This window comes from Xenopus tropicalis, chromosome 9 (assembly GCF_000004195.4).
Source record: "Xenopus tropicalis strain Nigerian chromosome 9, UCB_Xtro_10.0, whole genome shotgun sequence".
In the NCBI taxonomy this organism is placed as follows: domain Eukaryota; kingdom Metazoa; phylum Chordata; class Amphibia; order Anura; family Pipidae; genus Xenopus; species Xenopus tropicalis.
Window position 1 is genome coordinate 37631251 of NC_030685.2, and position 17320 is coordinate 37648570.

The window sequence follows — 17320 nt, forward strand, 5'->3', positions numbered from 1 at the left end:
TTGGTAAGAAAAAACGTGCTTTTAAAGCATTCAAGTTAGCTGGGACAGCAGAGACTTTCATCAGGTACAAGGAAGTAAATAAAGCATGCAAAAAAGCTATCAGGCAAGCTAAAATAGAGATGGAAAGGGATATTGCAGCTAGGAGTAAAAAGAATCCAAAATTATTTTTTAATTATGTGAATAGTAAAAAAATGAAGCAAGAAGGGGTGGGAACCTTATTATCACGGTGGGGTAAGTTGGTTGATGAGAATGGGGAAAAAGCAGAAATTTTGAACTCTTATTTTTCATCTGTCTATACATCTGAGGAGCCAGCTAATGAAGGCTTCCCTTTTAATATGCCCAGTTCTAGTAATTTGGCTACTGACGCATGGGTCACTCGGGAGTAGAGATGTAGCGAACCTCACAAAAAAAGTTTGCGAACCCGTTCGCGAACTTCCCCCAAAAAGTGCGAACTTTTGCGAACTTTGCGAACCCCATAGACTTCAATGGGAAGGCGAACTTTAAAACCTAGAAAAGCCATTTCTGGCCAGAAAACTGATTTTAAAGTTGTTTAAAGGGTGCCACGACCTGGACAGTGGCATGCAGGAGGGGGATCAAGGGCAAAAACTTCTCTGAAAAATACGTTGTTGACACAGCGTTGCGTTTTGTGCTGTAAAGGGCAGAAATCACACTACATTCCTAAACTTGTGTAATAAACTGCTTTAAAACATCCGGCGTCTACATGCCAATCAAGTCGTGTAAAGGTTACAGTGGGTTCACACGCAAAGACAAAACGCTGCAGTAATGCATATGGAATATATTATTGCTGGTGGAAAAACATCGCTCAGGTGATTTTATTGCAATGCAATGTCACTACTATGTGTAACGTGTTTGGTGCACTACTATGAATGACAGCAAACAGCACTGGACATGTTAAAGAACAGTAACTTAAATTTAAAAAAAAAAAAAATTAATAATAAAAAAAAAGTGATCTCTGGTTGGTGCTGGGGGTGAACTACTAGGAGCAGCACACCAGTCCCCAACACAGCTAGACTAATAGCACTGGGCTCTATAAATTACAGTAGCAAAGTAAAAAAACACAAATAAAAAAAAATGATGTGAATGTGTGGTTGGTGCTTAGTGCACTACTATGAGCAGCACACCTGTCTCCAACACACACAGATGGAGCTGCAGTACACAATGAAAAGAAGACTAGAGTAACAGTAATCAGAAAATAAAAGCAGTCCTTAAAAGGACTATTGGGTTACAGTAGATGAGATCACCAGGACAGCTGCCCACAGCAGCTACATACAGAGCAGTAGAAAGTATATTACTAGTCAGCAAAGCTACCTAAACTGTCCCTCAAACCCCTGCACAGCTCTCTCCCTATGCTAACTCATCAAGCACACACAGGCAGAATGTAAAATGGCTGCTGGGCTTCAGTTTTTATATGGAAGGGAGTGGTCTGGGGGTGGTCCAGGAGGGAGAGCTGCCTGATTGGCTGCCATGTATCTGCTGGCTCTGGGGTGAGAGGTCAAAATTTGGCTCCAGCTAAGGCGAACCCAAAATTGCGAACTTTGCTAAAAGTTCGCGAACTTGCGAACTTGCGAACACCCGATTTTCGTGCGAATTAGTTCTCCGGCGAACAGTTCGCTACATCTCTACTCGGGAGGAGATTCAAAATAGACTTGAACATGTAAAGGTAAACAAAGGTCCAGGACCGGATGGGATTCATCCCAGGGTATTAAATGAGCTGAGCGCTGTGATTGCCAAACCTCTTCACTTAAATTTTCAGGATTCATTGAGGTCTGGCATGGTGCCGAGAGACTGGCGGATTGCTAATGTGGTGCTGTTATTTAAAAAGGGATCCCGTTCTCAGCCTGAAAACTATAGGCCTGTTAGTCTGACATCAGTAGTAGGAAAACTTTTGGAAGGGGTAATAAGGGATAGGGTACTTGAATACATTGCAGTTCACAATACTATTAGTTTGTGCCAGCATGGTTTTATGCGTAACAGATCTTGCCAGACTAATTTAGTCGCCTTTTATGAGGAGGTGAGTAGGAACCTCGATGCTGGAATGGCAGTTGATGTCATCTACTTGGACTTTGCTAAAGCGTTTGATACAGTACCACACAGAAGGTTAATGATCAAATTAAGGAATATTGGCCTAGAACATAATATTTGTAATTGGATAGAGAACTGGCTGAAGGATAGAGTACAAAGAGTGGTGGTAAATGGAACATTTTCTAATTGGACCAGTGTGGTTAGTGGAGTACCGCAGGGGTCAGTCCTTGGTCCTTTGCTTTTTAACTTGTTTATTAATGAGCTGGAGGTGGGCATAGACAGTACTGTTTCTATTTTTGCTGATGACACAAAATTGTGCAAAACTATAAGTTCCATGCAGGATGTTGGCGCTTTGCAGAGCGATTTGACAAAATTGGAAAACTGGGCAGCAAACTGGAAAATGAGGTTCAATGTTGACAAGTGCAAAGTTATGCATTTTGGTAGAAATAATATAAACGCGAACTATCTACTGAATGGTAGTGTGTTGGGGGTTTCCTTAATGGAGAAGGATCTAGGGGTTTTTGTTGATAACAAGTTGTCTAATTCCAGGCAGTGTCATTCTGTGGCTACTAAAGCAAATAAAGTGCTGTCTTGTATAAAAAAGGGCATTGACTCAAGGGATGAAAACATAATTTTGCCTCTTTATAGGTCCCTTGTAAGGCCTCACCTTGAGTATGCAGTGCAGTTTTGGGCTCCAGTCCTTAAGAAGGATATTAATGACCTGGAGAGAGTGCAGAGACGTGCAACTAAAGTGGTTAAGGGGATGGAAGATTTAAACTATGAGGTTAGACTGTCGAGGTTGGGGTTGTTTTCTCTGGAAAAGAGGCGCTTGCGAGGGGACATGATTACTCTGTACAAGTACATTAGAGGGAATTATAGGCAGTTGGGGGATGTTCTTTTTTCCCATAAAAACAATCAACGCACCAGAGGTCACCCCTTTAGATTAGAGGAACGGAACTTCCATTTGAAGCAGCGTAGGTGGTTTTTCATGGTGAGGGCAGTGAGGCTGTGGAATGCCCTTCCTAGAGATGTGGTAATGGCAGATTCTGTTAATGCCTTTAAGAGGGGCCTAGATGAGTTCTTGAACAAGCAGAATATCCAAGGCTATTGTGATACTAATATCTACAGTTAGTATTAGTGGTTGTATTTATAGTTTATGTATGTGAGTGTATAGATTGGTAGGTGTGGGTTGTGTGTGCTGGATTTACTTGGATGGGTTGAACTTGATGGACTCTGGTCTTTTTTCAACCCTATGTAACTATGTAACTTTGGTCTCCAGTGGTCAAAAAAGATATTACTAAATTAGAGAGAGTTCAAAGAAGAGTATGGAAAGTCTCACTTATAAAGAAAGACTGGCCAAGCTGGAGAAGATGTTGAAGTTATAGAAGTCTCTCCATAAATCAGTTGTACCGGCAGAAACATTAGATTAGATAGGAAAACTATACTCCTAGAATGAATACATAACAAAAAGACAATTTATATTATGTTACGTGAGCTGTAAAAGAATCTCACCAAACTGGAATATATATCAGTAAATATTGCCCTTTTACATTATTTCTCTTGATCCACCATTTAGTGATAAGCTGTGTGCTCCCTCAGAGATCACATGACCAGAAATAATGCAGCTCTTACTGTAACAGGAAGTAGTAGCGTGGAAGCAAAAGGCAGAACTCTGTCCATTCATTGCCTAATGCGGCCTAGTATGTATGTGTGCCTTGGCTTGTTTGTGTGCATTGGGAATCCTATGATCCCAGGGTGCTCCCTTTATTCTTAAAATAGCAAATTTCTATTTAGGATTGCCCAGTAACACATACTACTACTTTGTGTCAAAGGTTATTCTTACAAAACACCGGTACTGTGCACTGGTAGCAGATGCTCTTTCTCATCACTTAATTTATTCCGGGCATCCATCTGTATTACAAAACATAAGCAGCAACATGTGGAGATACATGCTGTTCCTCCATATAACTGTGGCTCCTCCATGGATTCATTTTCTTTCAACAGGAAAGAACTTCTACAGCACTACATATTTTTTCATTCAAAGTCATGGGGTAAAGTTGGTGGCATAGAAGCTGAGCATGCAGATTTATTTAAAGGATAAGGAAAGGATTCACTGGTGATGGCCAACATGTTAGGTACCCCCCTTGAATACATGTACTGAAAAACTGAGACTCACATATGTGCTTTAGAAGAAAATTAGTTACCTTGAAAAGTTAAGAAACATAGCAGCACAGAGCTGCATTACTTTTTCCCTGTGATATCACCAGAAAAAACTATTGCAGTGCCATACTGACATCATACTTACCTTTCATAGGTAATTGATTTTACTCTACTGCACATACATGAGTCTAAATATAGCTGATGGATTCACAGTGAATCAAGCTTTAATTGTTATTTGAAATATTTGGGTTGCTTTGCTAGAAACTCATGTGTGGCCTCTTGAACTTTTTTTGGTCAATGGCTAATTCTTTTTTGGGAGTACAGATAGATTTTGCATTAAAGGCTAAGGAAAGCCTGTTTCTCTAGAGGGTGCTAAAAAAACTAAATATAAGGCACCACCCAGTGAAATAGATTATCTTCTTTTCAGAGAAAACCAACCACCAACCAGCAGGCCCGGATTTGTGGCGAGCCCACAAAGGCCTGGGCCTAGGGTAGCACAAATTTAGGGGCAGCATGCTGCCCAAGCCACACTGAAATGTTGCTCACATATGGAGCAATGGGGACCTCCCGGGGGGGGGGGTAAAAGAAAAAGTGATTTATTTCACTGGTGGGGGGATGATTTTGACACCTCCTACTGAGATGTGCTTTCCTAGTCATTTAAATGACATCTTGGTACAGTTTCATATATGCAGCTCGCATCCTAAATATATGACTTTGATGACTAAGTTGTATATGTATATGTTTGAGAAGGTGAAATCTGATGGGTGCAAGATGGAATAAATTGAAAAACACAAATTTCTCTGAAGGAGGTTTCTATTAAAAGGTCTGTGTTTGTCTCATTATTTGCTAAATCATGACTGAAATAAGAGAGAGGACTTTTTTTTTTTACATACAGTATGTTCTGATATGATGTGGTTTTTAAGCAAAAAAAAAATCTTTAGAATGTCAGCAATCATTTTTGTACTAGATTGTAGCTTGAAATGTTGGTGCCTGAAGTCATATTCATTTTCCTATATTCTTTTCATGTGCACTGAGTCATTTAAAAAAAAAAAAAAAAACATCTAAAGACTAAAGCTAAAAAACTGAACTTATTAAAATTTCTCTGAAAGCTGACATGAACTGATGGTCCTTGCTCTCAAGAAAAATAATGCTTTCAACAGCTGTCAGGAGTCAGGACAACAACGTATAGAAATCATATTAATATGATATTAATACTAAGATATTTAAAACAGTATAGTATGAATAGTAGACATCAGCTTAACAATAAGCACCTTATTATCAGTGCTAAACTTGCTCTCTTGACATGATGAAAATTAAAAGATGAGTGAGTCCTGTAGTAAAGAAATAAGTACCAAAGAAGCTATTATAAGGTCTTGCCCTATTTAATGTATATGCTTGTGATAGGAAAACTAAATTAACAGATATTATATGCATTAGCATTTTTAAAAAATCTGTTTTAGCTTTTAATCATGTTATTTTTTACAGCAGTTCAAACTCATGTGTTGCAGAGTGCCAAGTGTACCATATACAGCTGAAGCTCTAGTATTTCCATGAGTCCATCTTCTATGCTGGGTTCCTGGGTTTTATTGAGATCAGGGCCGGATTTCCAGTCTGGGCGCCCTGAGGCCGCCCCCACGAGTTGCACCCCACCTCCCCCCCCGCCCCCCGCGAGTGCGCATGTGCGAACAACATGTTCATATGCTCGCAAGCGCGGAAGGCCACACTTGCATATGGAGTAGTGGGGAGAAGTCCCCATTGCTCCCTATGGGAACAAAATTTTAAGATTTTGGTGCGGCGGGGTGGCATGCCACCCCCAAATTTGTGCCGCCCTAGGCCCGGGCCTTTGTGGCCTCTCCACAAATCCTGGCCTGATTGAGATGGCTCAATATAAGTATAAATCAGCTAAGAGATCTTCAAATAACTCTATAGAAATCTATCTTAGAAAATAAACGTGGATATCAGAAAAATTTTTTTTGGATATTTTGTGATTCATTTTTAGGTGAAACAGGTGTTTGGATTTATTAAATGTGCTTTGTAAAGTAGCCATTAAGACACCTGAGTTCTGAATTGGATAATGTCCTGTTCACATAATGAATTGTCTGGAATATTTTACTTTTTATTTGCAACAGCAATGTTTTAGCTAGAGAATTGTCATTAGTCAAAACTTAATAGCAAATCCCACACCTGCATGAGAATAGTTAGTTCAGCCAGGTTCACCAATCATTGTGAACAAAAGAGATAGAGATCTAGGAACACATTTGCCTTCCTGATATCTTTTGTTTCCTCTTTTAAATTTTTTTTTATAGAAGAGCATACTGTATAATGAAACTGTGTGCTTTGCAGAATCTGTACGCTGTGTATGGCAGGTATATTGAAGAGCTTGGTTTCTCCTCACAATCTTTTAAATATCTGTCCTTTCCATTAGTTATCCATTGAATTCCCCATTTCTAAACCATATTTTACTTAATTTCTAATTGTTATTTTACATTTTACTTACAAATCAGTTCACAATTGATATAGAGATGTACTGTAACTGAAGACAATGAATAATAAATAATGATGACTAACATCATTTTTGGGGATTGGCAAGTTGTTATCCTGCAGTAAAACAACTAAAATGGGAACATCTACTGTACATAATCAATACACCCATAAAATGGTAAAGAACACATAGTTTTTTAGTTTCATCCCTTACCCTTTATTTGAGACCAAATCAGTCTACAATTTCCTTGACCATTGCATTTTGCAGAGTAAAACACAAATACTAACAATCAATAGGTGTTTACAAGCATGGCAAAGTATTTGACCAATGTAACTCTTGATGACCAAATATCTCCATCAGCATACTGTGCTTGTAAAGCTACCAATTAACTAATTTAACTAATTATCAGATTCAACAGAAGATCCACCTAGAATAATATCAATACTCTGAATAGATTTGTGTGCATCATTATCACTGGTTAAACAAGAATTATCAGCAAACCAGTAAGTTTTGTACCTGTCACTTTAAGTACTCAAGTCTTTCTTCCTTAAAGCCAAATTGGAATTGCTGAGCAGAGACCAAAATTTATAAAACTCTAGCAAAGAAAGTGTAAGTCAGCTTTCATTCTCTGTGTAATAACACAGAACTCTTATGACTATAATATAATGTTTTATTTAGGAATGAACACAAAAAGTAATGGTTACAGTGGGTTCTGCCCCATGGCTCCTAAATCTAAAGTTAGCATTTAAGGTGCAGAATTTAAGTAACGTGCACAATGCTACATAGATATTAAACCCCAGGACTTTCTGTTTCAGAGAACAGCAACTTTTCCTTTTGGCTTATAATTTCATTTAATTTACATTTTTGATATTAACTCTTCCTATTAAGTGAAGCCTCTGTATGGATGTTGTGTAAAATATTATTTTTGCAGAAATTCTGTTTTGCAGACTTATTCTTATACAACTATCTCTGTGATGAACAGACCTTGCCAGATTTCTGTGTCTCTAATTAGTTGTACTGTAGCTGTGCAAAAGGCATCACACCAGATGCCCAGCTATATCATTACAGTTCGCCTACAGGAACAAAGAAATTAACACAAGCTAAAGACATAATACAAAAATAGTTAATATTACCCGTATATGACAAATAATTGTGTTGTAATTCTATATATTTAAAATTATAGACCCCAAATAAAATCAATATTTTATAGATTTCATTTTTCTGCAATGACTTTGTTTTGGTTTATTTAATTTGACATTATTACACTGTACAGACAGCATTTTAAATATCTGTCAGTCATCTATTAAGTTAACCAGGCTAATCCAAGCCTTTGATGTCCTCTTCTCTGTCACTGATCATTCAAGCTCACCTTTGCGTCTTAGAATATATAGTTCCTAGGCACAGTCATATATTCCTTTGAAGTATTATTTCATAGATTTTTTATGAGGATCATGTGATTCACTCTTCAATAGGTTACTTATATTTTATCTTCAGCCCATCAGTACTTAATTTTAATTTAATTTCCCCTTTTTTATATCAGTTAGGCCTCTAAGGTGTTGTAGGTCATTGATGAAAAGCAAGTAACTGGGAATAGATGGGTTTTTCCTAGTATGGTATACTGGAAACACATGGCAATTCCTTTAAAAACAAAATTTTTCCAGCTTTGTTCTTCACAGTCACCAACACTACAAAATGAAGGCTTTGGGACTATTATCACTTGTCAAATGTCAGGACCTGTAAGTATACTCAAACTTTAAAACAGGATCTCACTTTTTCTTCTGTCACTGCAATAATCAGATAATCTTAAATTCAGACCAATTTTGTGTCAGCTTAGGTTTTCTTAGATCAAAGATCATTTACTGTGGATGTCTCTTACCAATATAATAAGACAGCACTATCATATTTTATTTACAGTGTAAGTATATAATTTCAGAATTATGTATGAATGATAGTTTGCCCTTACTGGTAAACACGATTCACTGCAACAGTTGCAGTATTTTGTTTGTGTGCAGTATTGCTGTACATTGTACATGTTACAATTGTACCCCCAGTCTAATAGTACATTAGGGATGGGGCCCACCAGTATTTCTGCAAAACATGCTTGTATGACGGTGAATGTATTTTGACTTATACCTGTATGTATGTTGTGTTTTACTGGTATCCATTTGTAGGGGACTGAAGATAATTAGGTTTTGCCCAGCTAAGTTTGGCCTAATTTACAGTTGGGAGGGGAAGCTCTTTTCCTTTCCTGGCAGTTCAGTAAATGTCATTGTTCTTTTCTATAAAAGGGAAAGCCAACATGTGCTCTGCCTCTTTCTTTGGATTCCACATTCCTGGAAGGTGAGTGCAGGTTAGGGCCCAATGGGTGGTGATAGTGTCAGGATAGAAATGTAATAGATCACTCCAGGAGTGAGAGTTATGATCATGTTAGCTAAAGAGCAGCCTGAAGCTTTGCCGAGGAGATTTAGAAGGATTAGTGTCTGGGTGTACCACGCTCAGTAAAAGGCTGCAAATTTACAGACTTAGGGACTACTGTAGCGCACCTAGGTTCCACTTGGGGACCTAAGGATTAGACACCTCCAAATTGACTAAATCTACTGTTTAATTATTGATCCTTGATGGGTAAATGCTTTTACAAAACTCTCTGCGTGAGTAAATGATGTATAATTTCACTGCATTTTTTGTAACTGCCTTCCAAGTGATGGTTTTACATTTCTGTAATAAAGAGTTATCATTTGTTCTGAGAACCACTGACACCCAATTGATTTAATCAAGCTGAGGGCTGTATTTCAGATTCCTCCACAAGTCCATTTCCAAAGCTCAAGAGTCACAAGTTTATTGATTTGTATGATATGCAGAGAGTTTTCTGGAGCACACAGAAAATTCATTTAACTATCATCTTACACATTATTAACTGCTTTGTAAATATGAAACTATTATATTTAGCTTTCACTCATCACTACAAATCTTTACACCAATATATGCCTATTTTATTTTCTACCAATGTATCTTGTAATATTGTCCAGTAAAATGAAATGTGACATTGTTAAATGTAGAAATGTTGTTTTGAAACTACTATCTATTCTATTCTATTCTATTTATCATGGGTAAATTAAGGTCAGCTTTTTTCTAAATGTTCATGCAATTAATGAGTAGTTCATTAAGAGACTTAACTGGGCAAAGGTATTATAATTCGTGGACATTTTTTCAGGGATTCTAGAAAACTGCATATGAATGCAGGAATGAGATATTTACTCGAAAGGTGAAGGAAGAGTAAAAGGGGACAGATGTCTGCTTTGTGTTATTTGGGTAAAGCAAATCAGGATATGTACCATTTTGGTTTGATATTAAACAAGCGACATAACAGCTTTCAAAGAATATTCATAGGCAGCTGTGATTTATAAAGAGATTAAAGGTGATATGTTATTCAGGTTTAGAGTGCTGAAAAAGGTGCCCCATGGCTTCCAAAGCTGTGAGGGTTTTTGATCTGAATCTGAAAAATGAGTTTGAGCTAAATTGTGAAAAAGGAAACATCAGGGACATTTTTCTATTTTTTTCTATTTTTATTATTTAACTCAAACTCAATCAAATCAACTGGACTTGCTGTATTTGTTTCAGAATAAATTCTGAATTGAGAAAGCCAGTCAGATGACTAGGAAATGCCGGTACTCTCTTTCCACAGAAAAACATGTGAACTGCTCTTACTATGGACAAGATTAGCCCTTTTTCAGCAGGATTCGGATTCAGCCGAATCCATGTGCCTGGTCAAACTGAATCTCAATCCTTAAAATTGTGTCACATGAACACAGAAGCTTTTCTCACTTACGGTTCTCTTTAACCCTTCCATGGCCTTATTTGTATATGCGAATTGGAATTTGGATTCAGTTCAGTATTTGGCCAAATCTTTTAAAAAGGATTCAGAGTTTAGCTGAATCCCAAAAATAGTAGATTTGGAGCATCCCTAGTGATATTTATTTATTTTACTCCACTCCAGAGAAAAAAGCTCAGAAAAAAAAAGTTCAAAAGAAACTAGAACATCTAATAGTAAACAAAGTTCGAGGACTGGATGGTACTCTTCCCAGAGTACTAAGAAGAGCTTAGCTTTGTGATTGCAATACCACTTTGATTAGTTTACCAGGATTTTTTAGGTCTGGCTTGGTCCCAGATAACTGGCCAATTGATAATGTTGTGTCAATGTTTAAAGGAATACTGTCATGGGAAAATATGTTTTTTATCAAAAGGCATAAGTTAATAGAGCTTCTCCAGTAGAATCCTGCTTTGAAATCCATTTTTCAAATTCAAACTTAATTTCACATGGTTCTAGCCATATTCTTCATTTCCCAGGGTACCACAGCCATGTGACCTGTGCTGTGATAAACTTCAGTCACACTTTACTGCTGAGCTGCAAGTTGGAGTGATATCAACCCCCTCCCAGCAGTTAATCAGAAATAGCTGGGTAGCAGGGTAGCAAGATAGCAGCTTCCACTAGATAGCAGAATAGCACTCAATAGTAAGAAATCCAAGTCCGACTTGGGACTCCTCCAGCTACTGGTGCCTACACACCTATATTACAAATAAAAAAATACATTTATTGGTTTAAGAATAACATTTTAAATGGTAGATTGAATTATTTGCTATGTAAACAGTGTCATTTACACAATCATGACAGTATCCCTTTAAAAAGGTTCCCATACGCAGCCTGAAAACTATAGGCCTGTTAGTTTGACATTGATGGTACCAAAGATATGGAAGGGGGTTATAAGGGATAAGGCACTTGAATACATTAAAAATCACAATACTGTGAGTTTTTCCAACATAGTTTTATGCACAATAGATATTGTCAAACAAATGATATTGTTTTAAGAGGGAGTAAACAGAAAACTAGATATTGGTGTTGCAGTTGAGGTAATCTACTTAGATTGTGTTAATGGCTGTGATCCAGTACCACAAAAGGAATATTGGCCTGAATCATAATATTTATACGTGGACAGAGAACTGACACTAGGGGGCACATTCATTAAAGCATGATTGGGAAAAACCACAATATTTTTGATGTGCGAAAATTGTGTGAAAATTATTTTCTTGGTTGTACGAAAATATCGTGGTTGCGATCCAAAAGTCACAAAATTTTCAGATCCGAATGATCGTAAATGGCGCGAAAACCTTTCAGACTTTGAAACTTCAATGCATGATTTTGGAAGCCTTCCATAGGACTCAATGGCACTCTGCAGCTCCAACCTGGCCAAAAGATAGTCACAATACCAAAGCTTGAATTAATTCTGTCGTAGTCTTTGCGAAAAATACAAAAAGTCTCATAATTTTAACGGTATTTTCATGGTCATTACGTAAAGTTCTATAAATTAGAAAAAATATGATTTTTTTCTGAAAAAAAGAAATAGTGCTTTCATGAATGGGCCCCAAAGAGTTGTGGTAAATGGAACATTTTCTAATTAGAGTGTTGTAAATAATATACCACATGGGTCTGTCTTTGGTCTGGGCAGAAAATGTAAAAATGAGGTTCAGTTTTGAGAAATGCAAGGTTATGCACTAGAAATAGCATGAACTTACACCAAATACAGAAGGGGCATTCATAATTGAGAAGGATTCAGGAATTTTTTGTGAATTTTCCATTTTTATAGATCCCTAGTAAGGCCTTACCATGAGCATACAGTGCAGTTTTAGTTCTCAGTCCTTAAAAGGGATATTAATGCAGTACAGAAACATGCAGCATAACTAGTTAAAGGAATGGATCAATTAAACTATGAGGGTGGACCATTAAGGATGATGGTACTTTTGTACTTTGGACATTGTAGACAGATAGCAGATGACCTTTTATTACACAGAAAGGAACCAGAGGCCACTCTTTTAGAACTAAGCAATACCCAAATGCTATAGTGATCTTAAGATCTACAGTTAGATAAAGGGATTCTGTCTAAACATATCAGTTAATAGTGCTGTAGCAGCATTTTGCACTAAAATCCTTTTTTAAAAATATTAAACAGATTTCTCTATATATTTCATTTTGGAATGTAAATTCAACTAAAAGAAGATTCTGTCTATCTATTGCATTCCTCTGTGATCAACAAACCAGCACAGATGGAAAATAACATAAGTGTGGGACATTGTGGGAACTGTAGTCCTGGCTAAAGAAGAACTGATAAGTGATGCATAGTTACTGTAGTCAAATGATAAAATGAGAAAGTAATAGCAAAGCACAGAAAAAAATGCTGTTGATTGCAATTTTATTTACAAATTTACAAACTTTGATTGTAGTTTAAAATTAAGCCTTATTTATGCAAGAAAAATAAGGTTTGGCTTTGCCTTTTAAAAGGTAATAATACTTTGGTATACTAAATAATGTTTTTTTATGTTTTTCCCTGAAGATAATAAGTAACTAACTACCTACCTAAACCAATAGGAAAATTATTGATTAGCAATTGGCATGCTTCCACACAAATGGTTCAGTTTAAAATATAGGTATGGGACCTGTTATCAATTATGCTTGGGACCTGGGGTTTTCTGGATTTCTTTCTGTAATTTCTTCATATCTGAAGTCTACTAAAAGTCTGAAGTCTAAGGGGCAGGTTTATCAAAATGTGAGATTAGAACTCACCACAGAAAAATTCACCCACTTTCTATTCATACCTATGGGATTTTTTTATCAGCATATTGATCAAATGGTGAACACTAACTTTCATCCGTTGATAAATATGCTTATAAAAGCCCCACAGGAATAAATAGAAAGTGGTTAAAACTCTCTATGGGTTACAACTCTTTCACATTTTGATAAATCTGCCCCTATGTCTTAAGTCTACTAAAAAATCATAGGAACATTCATTAAATAATTAAATTCAATAGGATTGTTTTGCCATTAATAAGAATTCATTATATCTTAGTTGGGATAAGGTACTGTTTTATTATTACAGATAAAAGGGAAATTATTTTTAAAAATTTTAATTATTTTATTAAAATGGAGTCTATGAGAGATGGCCTTCTCGTAATTCAGACCTTTGTAGATAAATAGTTTTTGTAAAAAGTACTATTTAGGAACTTTAATTCAATTGTCAATAAGCACAATGTTATACCAGCTGAAGTTTGTTTCTTTTTAAAACATACCAAGAACAAAATAATTAAATATTTTTAAATTCCATTTGTCTTCATATTCCAAAGTTTATTGAAGCAAAGTTAGATAAGCTTATAAGTAACAATATGTGCAAATAATTCAACCAAACAAAATGTAATATATTTCTGATTAAAGGAATATCTTTGTTAAATGTGTAAATGAGTCTATTTACATACACATCCCTAGTAACATCAAAACTGAATTTATTTGTTAATTAAAAACTTGATGGTTGGCTGACTTTTTTTTTTCTTTTGGCAGATTCATGATAAATGTAACTTGGGATGGCAAGGATTTGTCCTTTACCGAAGATGGATATCAAGCAAATCCAAAACTAGTGGTTTTATTGTTGAATATGGATAGAGAGTGGGAGAAGGTAACCTATTTTATATCTCAAAGTTTGCCTGAATAAGTAAATATGACAAATAGCATTTCTAATTCTAATATTCAAATGTCAATTAGTTGATCTTACCGGGGGCTTTAGGACTGACAACAAAGACCGGGCCCAGCAAGTGCAAACACAATAGCATATTAATAAAATGATGCTTAAATTCTTGAACTTAGTCTTGTTCCTTGCAAGTTAGGGAATACAACTAAAATTGAGCTGCAGACATTTTGCCGCAGCTCTACACAGTAAATTTCTCATAAGTGCATGTACACAGGGGAATGTTGGGAGGAATACTTGTAATTTGTGGCTTTAGTGATTTCAGCAAGCCCCAAATGGTATATTTCTGGTACGTGTAGCAGAAATGTTGGATGGAATACTTTTAATGAAGGCTCCAGAGATTTCCTTTATATGGTATATATTTATAAGGATAAAGATAGAGAGCACAAGTAGAGTGTAGAGTGCAATGCATTCTATCTTTATTACTATTTTCATTTGCACTCAGGAAGCCATTTTATTATACTTGAGTGCTCCTTAAGTATATAAATAAGTACTGATATCACTGTGTAGTAGTACAAACAAAGTCTGAGTGCAGTACATCTGCATATGTATTCCAATGTTACAAAGAAGATTCGCCTGCATGGGGCTTATAACATTTTAAATATGCATTTATCTGGGAGACTAACGTTTTAGCTGGGTGACCAAATGGCTGTGCCAAACAAATACAATGCCCTAAAAACACTCATGGGCAGGAGTGGAAACCTGATTGACATCATTATGTAAGTCTTGTGAGGCACACAGACCAAATGTAAACAAACCACATGTATCTACATTTATATAGTATATATTAATCCATCCATGAAGTTCATGAAGTAAAAAAGAACAAACCCTATCTGCCTATAATCCCCTCTAATGTACTTGTACAGAGTAATCATGTCACCTCGCAAGCGCCTTTTGTCCAGAGAAAACAACCCCAACCTATATGAAGTATTGCAAACGTAGATGTGACATTTTAGTGCTCTGTGTTAAGAAATTTGAGAGTTTATTATGAAGCATCCCCAATATGTGTGTGTCTAGTGCAGTTTTAGGAAACCTACATCAATTAGGAGAGGAAAAAGCTGCAAAACATGTGAAGTCAAAATAATAGTTATAATTATTAGTATTATTGTTATGAAATAATATGCTGTGAAGGAGTGTGGAAGGAGATGATTAAATAAAAATAAACTGTACATTTTACACGTTGCAAAGTTGGTTGTGTTTCCTCTTTAACAGCAATGTTAATAAAAGGCAATGCATTGTTCCATTTACCCCTTTAGAGTGATAATGACATTAGAATTCATACTTAATTAGCATGATTACATACAGTAACACACTTGCAGGCATGTCTGACATATGTCTAAATTGATGTAGACATTGCGTCTACATCTTTTTATTCTAAAACAATATTGTTCTTGTAGATTATAATCACAATCTGCTCCATTTCATTCGGTAATGTACCTACACCATCTTGTTTAAATATGAGAAGCAAGCAAGCACAGTGTAAAGGACATACAAACAGCAATACCATACCATACACCTCGCCATACAAAAACTTTTAACCATTTTTTCTTTTAATTTCTTCTGCTGCAGGAAAAACATGAACTGACAGCACAGCAGCAGCAGGTTGGTTGGTAGCTGGAACCTTTCACTCTGTCAGCTTCAAAGGGGAAGGCTGCAAGAACGCACATTGCCTACACTATTCTAACAAAATAAACTGATTCCTGATTGAGTGCAATGGAAGCTATTAGCTTAGCCTTGTGTGTCAGATTTATAAATGTGTTAAGGTGGCCATACACGGGTAGATTTAAGCTGCTGATTTGAGTCCTGTGGCAGCTTATCCACCCATGTATGAGGCCCTCTGATGGGTCCCCCTGATTAATATCTTTTTTGAAAATTGGCCAGGTGTTTGATTTTCCCCTTGGTTTGAAGACCACATCGGCGCGTTGATGTGATCGTCAGCCCAACAGCCCTATACCCGATGTTTTAATTCAATCTTTGGCCTTGGGGGCATACAATCAAGTTAGCCTGATATTGCCCACCTCAGGTGGGCATATCAGGAGACGATCTGCTTGTTTAGCCCTCTTGCCAATGAACAGATCTTAATCTGTATGGCCATCTTTAGTTTCATTTGACTATTAATTTGGTTATACTTAGCTAAAGCAATTGTCTTCTTAGCATAGTATAGTCAGTGTTTGTTCTTTGAAAGGAGTGCTTAGCTTGTTTTAATTCTTCCCAGATTTACTACGCCTAACAATATTCTGCTGCAATGTCAGGAAACATTTATCTTGCTTTAAATATACAGCATTGATAAACCTACAAGAATGTTTTTTTATAGCAATGATCCCCAGAAGCTGGTTGAAAATGGGAAGCTCCAGCTACAGATCGAGTTGCTCTGGTGCTGTGTCAGTTCATTTTTATATTTCCATGAAAACTGCTTAGCAAATAGGAGGAATTAGCTAACATTTTAACATTGTGTACTTTTAGATGTTTATCTTTATATCACACTTGGACAGGATGGTCTGCTGATGAAGAAGAATGTAACAGAATTGGGTCAAAAATGAAATAGAGAATCTGTCTGACACACAAAATAACACATCTGCCTACCCATGGCTTGTACTTTTTATAATAATGATTTACTTTTAACCATAAGATCTTTATGCAACTGCATCTCAAAAAATAAAATTATTTTACAATCCCTATAAGGTAATGCATGTCATTTTCTGTAAATTTTAGGAAAGGTTAAACACTGGGGGGTGCCAAATGTTAGGCACAATCCAGTGAGCACAGATAGCAAAAAACTGCACCATCAGGGAGTGATCATTTTCAAAATCTTTGTTCTTTAAAAGCCCAGGCATGATGCATGAGCAGTAGTGAAGTGAAAAGCATGCTTCTTGCTTAAAGGAGATGTCAACCCCAAAAGTAATTTTTTGCCTAATAAAAGAACATAATTCAAGGCAACTTTGTAATATATTTTCATTACACATTTGTAATGGTTTTTGAGTTATGTGTATATACTGTATATAATTGCTATTAGAACCTGTCCTTTTATATTTTCTGCCCTGGTGGCTCTGTCAATTGAAACAATTGTAGG

General features: G+C 36.4%; 1 protein-coding gene across 1 annotated transcript in view; it reads left to right on the plus strand.

The window, feature by feature from the left end:
- The window catches only part of grin2a (glutamate receptor, ionotropic, N-methyl D-aspartate 2A), a 303301-nt gene that overhangs the window by 226455 nt on the left and 59526 nt on the right, over positions 1-17320 (plus strand). The window contains exon 5 of the mRNA XM_031893562.1: positions 14067-14181. Within this exon, the coding sequence (XP_031749422.1) occupies positions 14067-14181 (115 nt within the window). The remainder of the gene's footprint in view (positions 1-14066; positions 14182-17320) is intronic.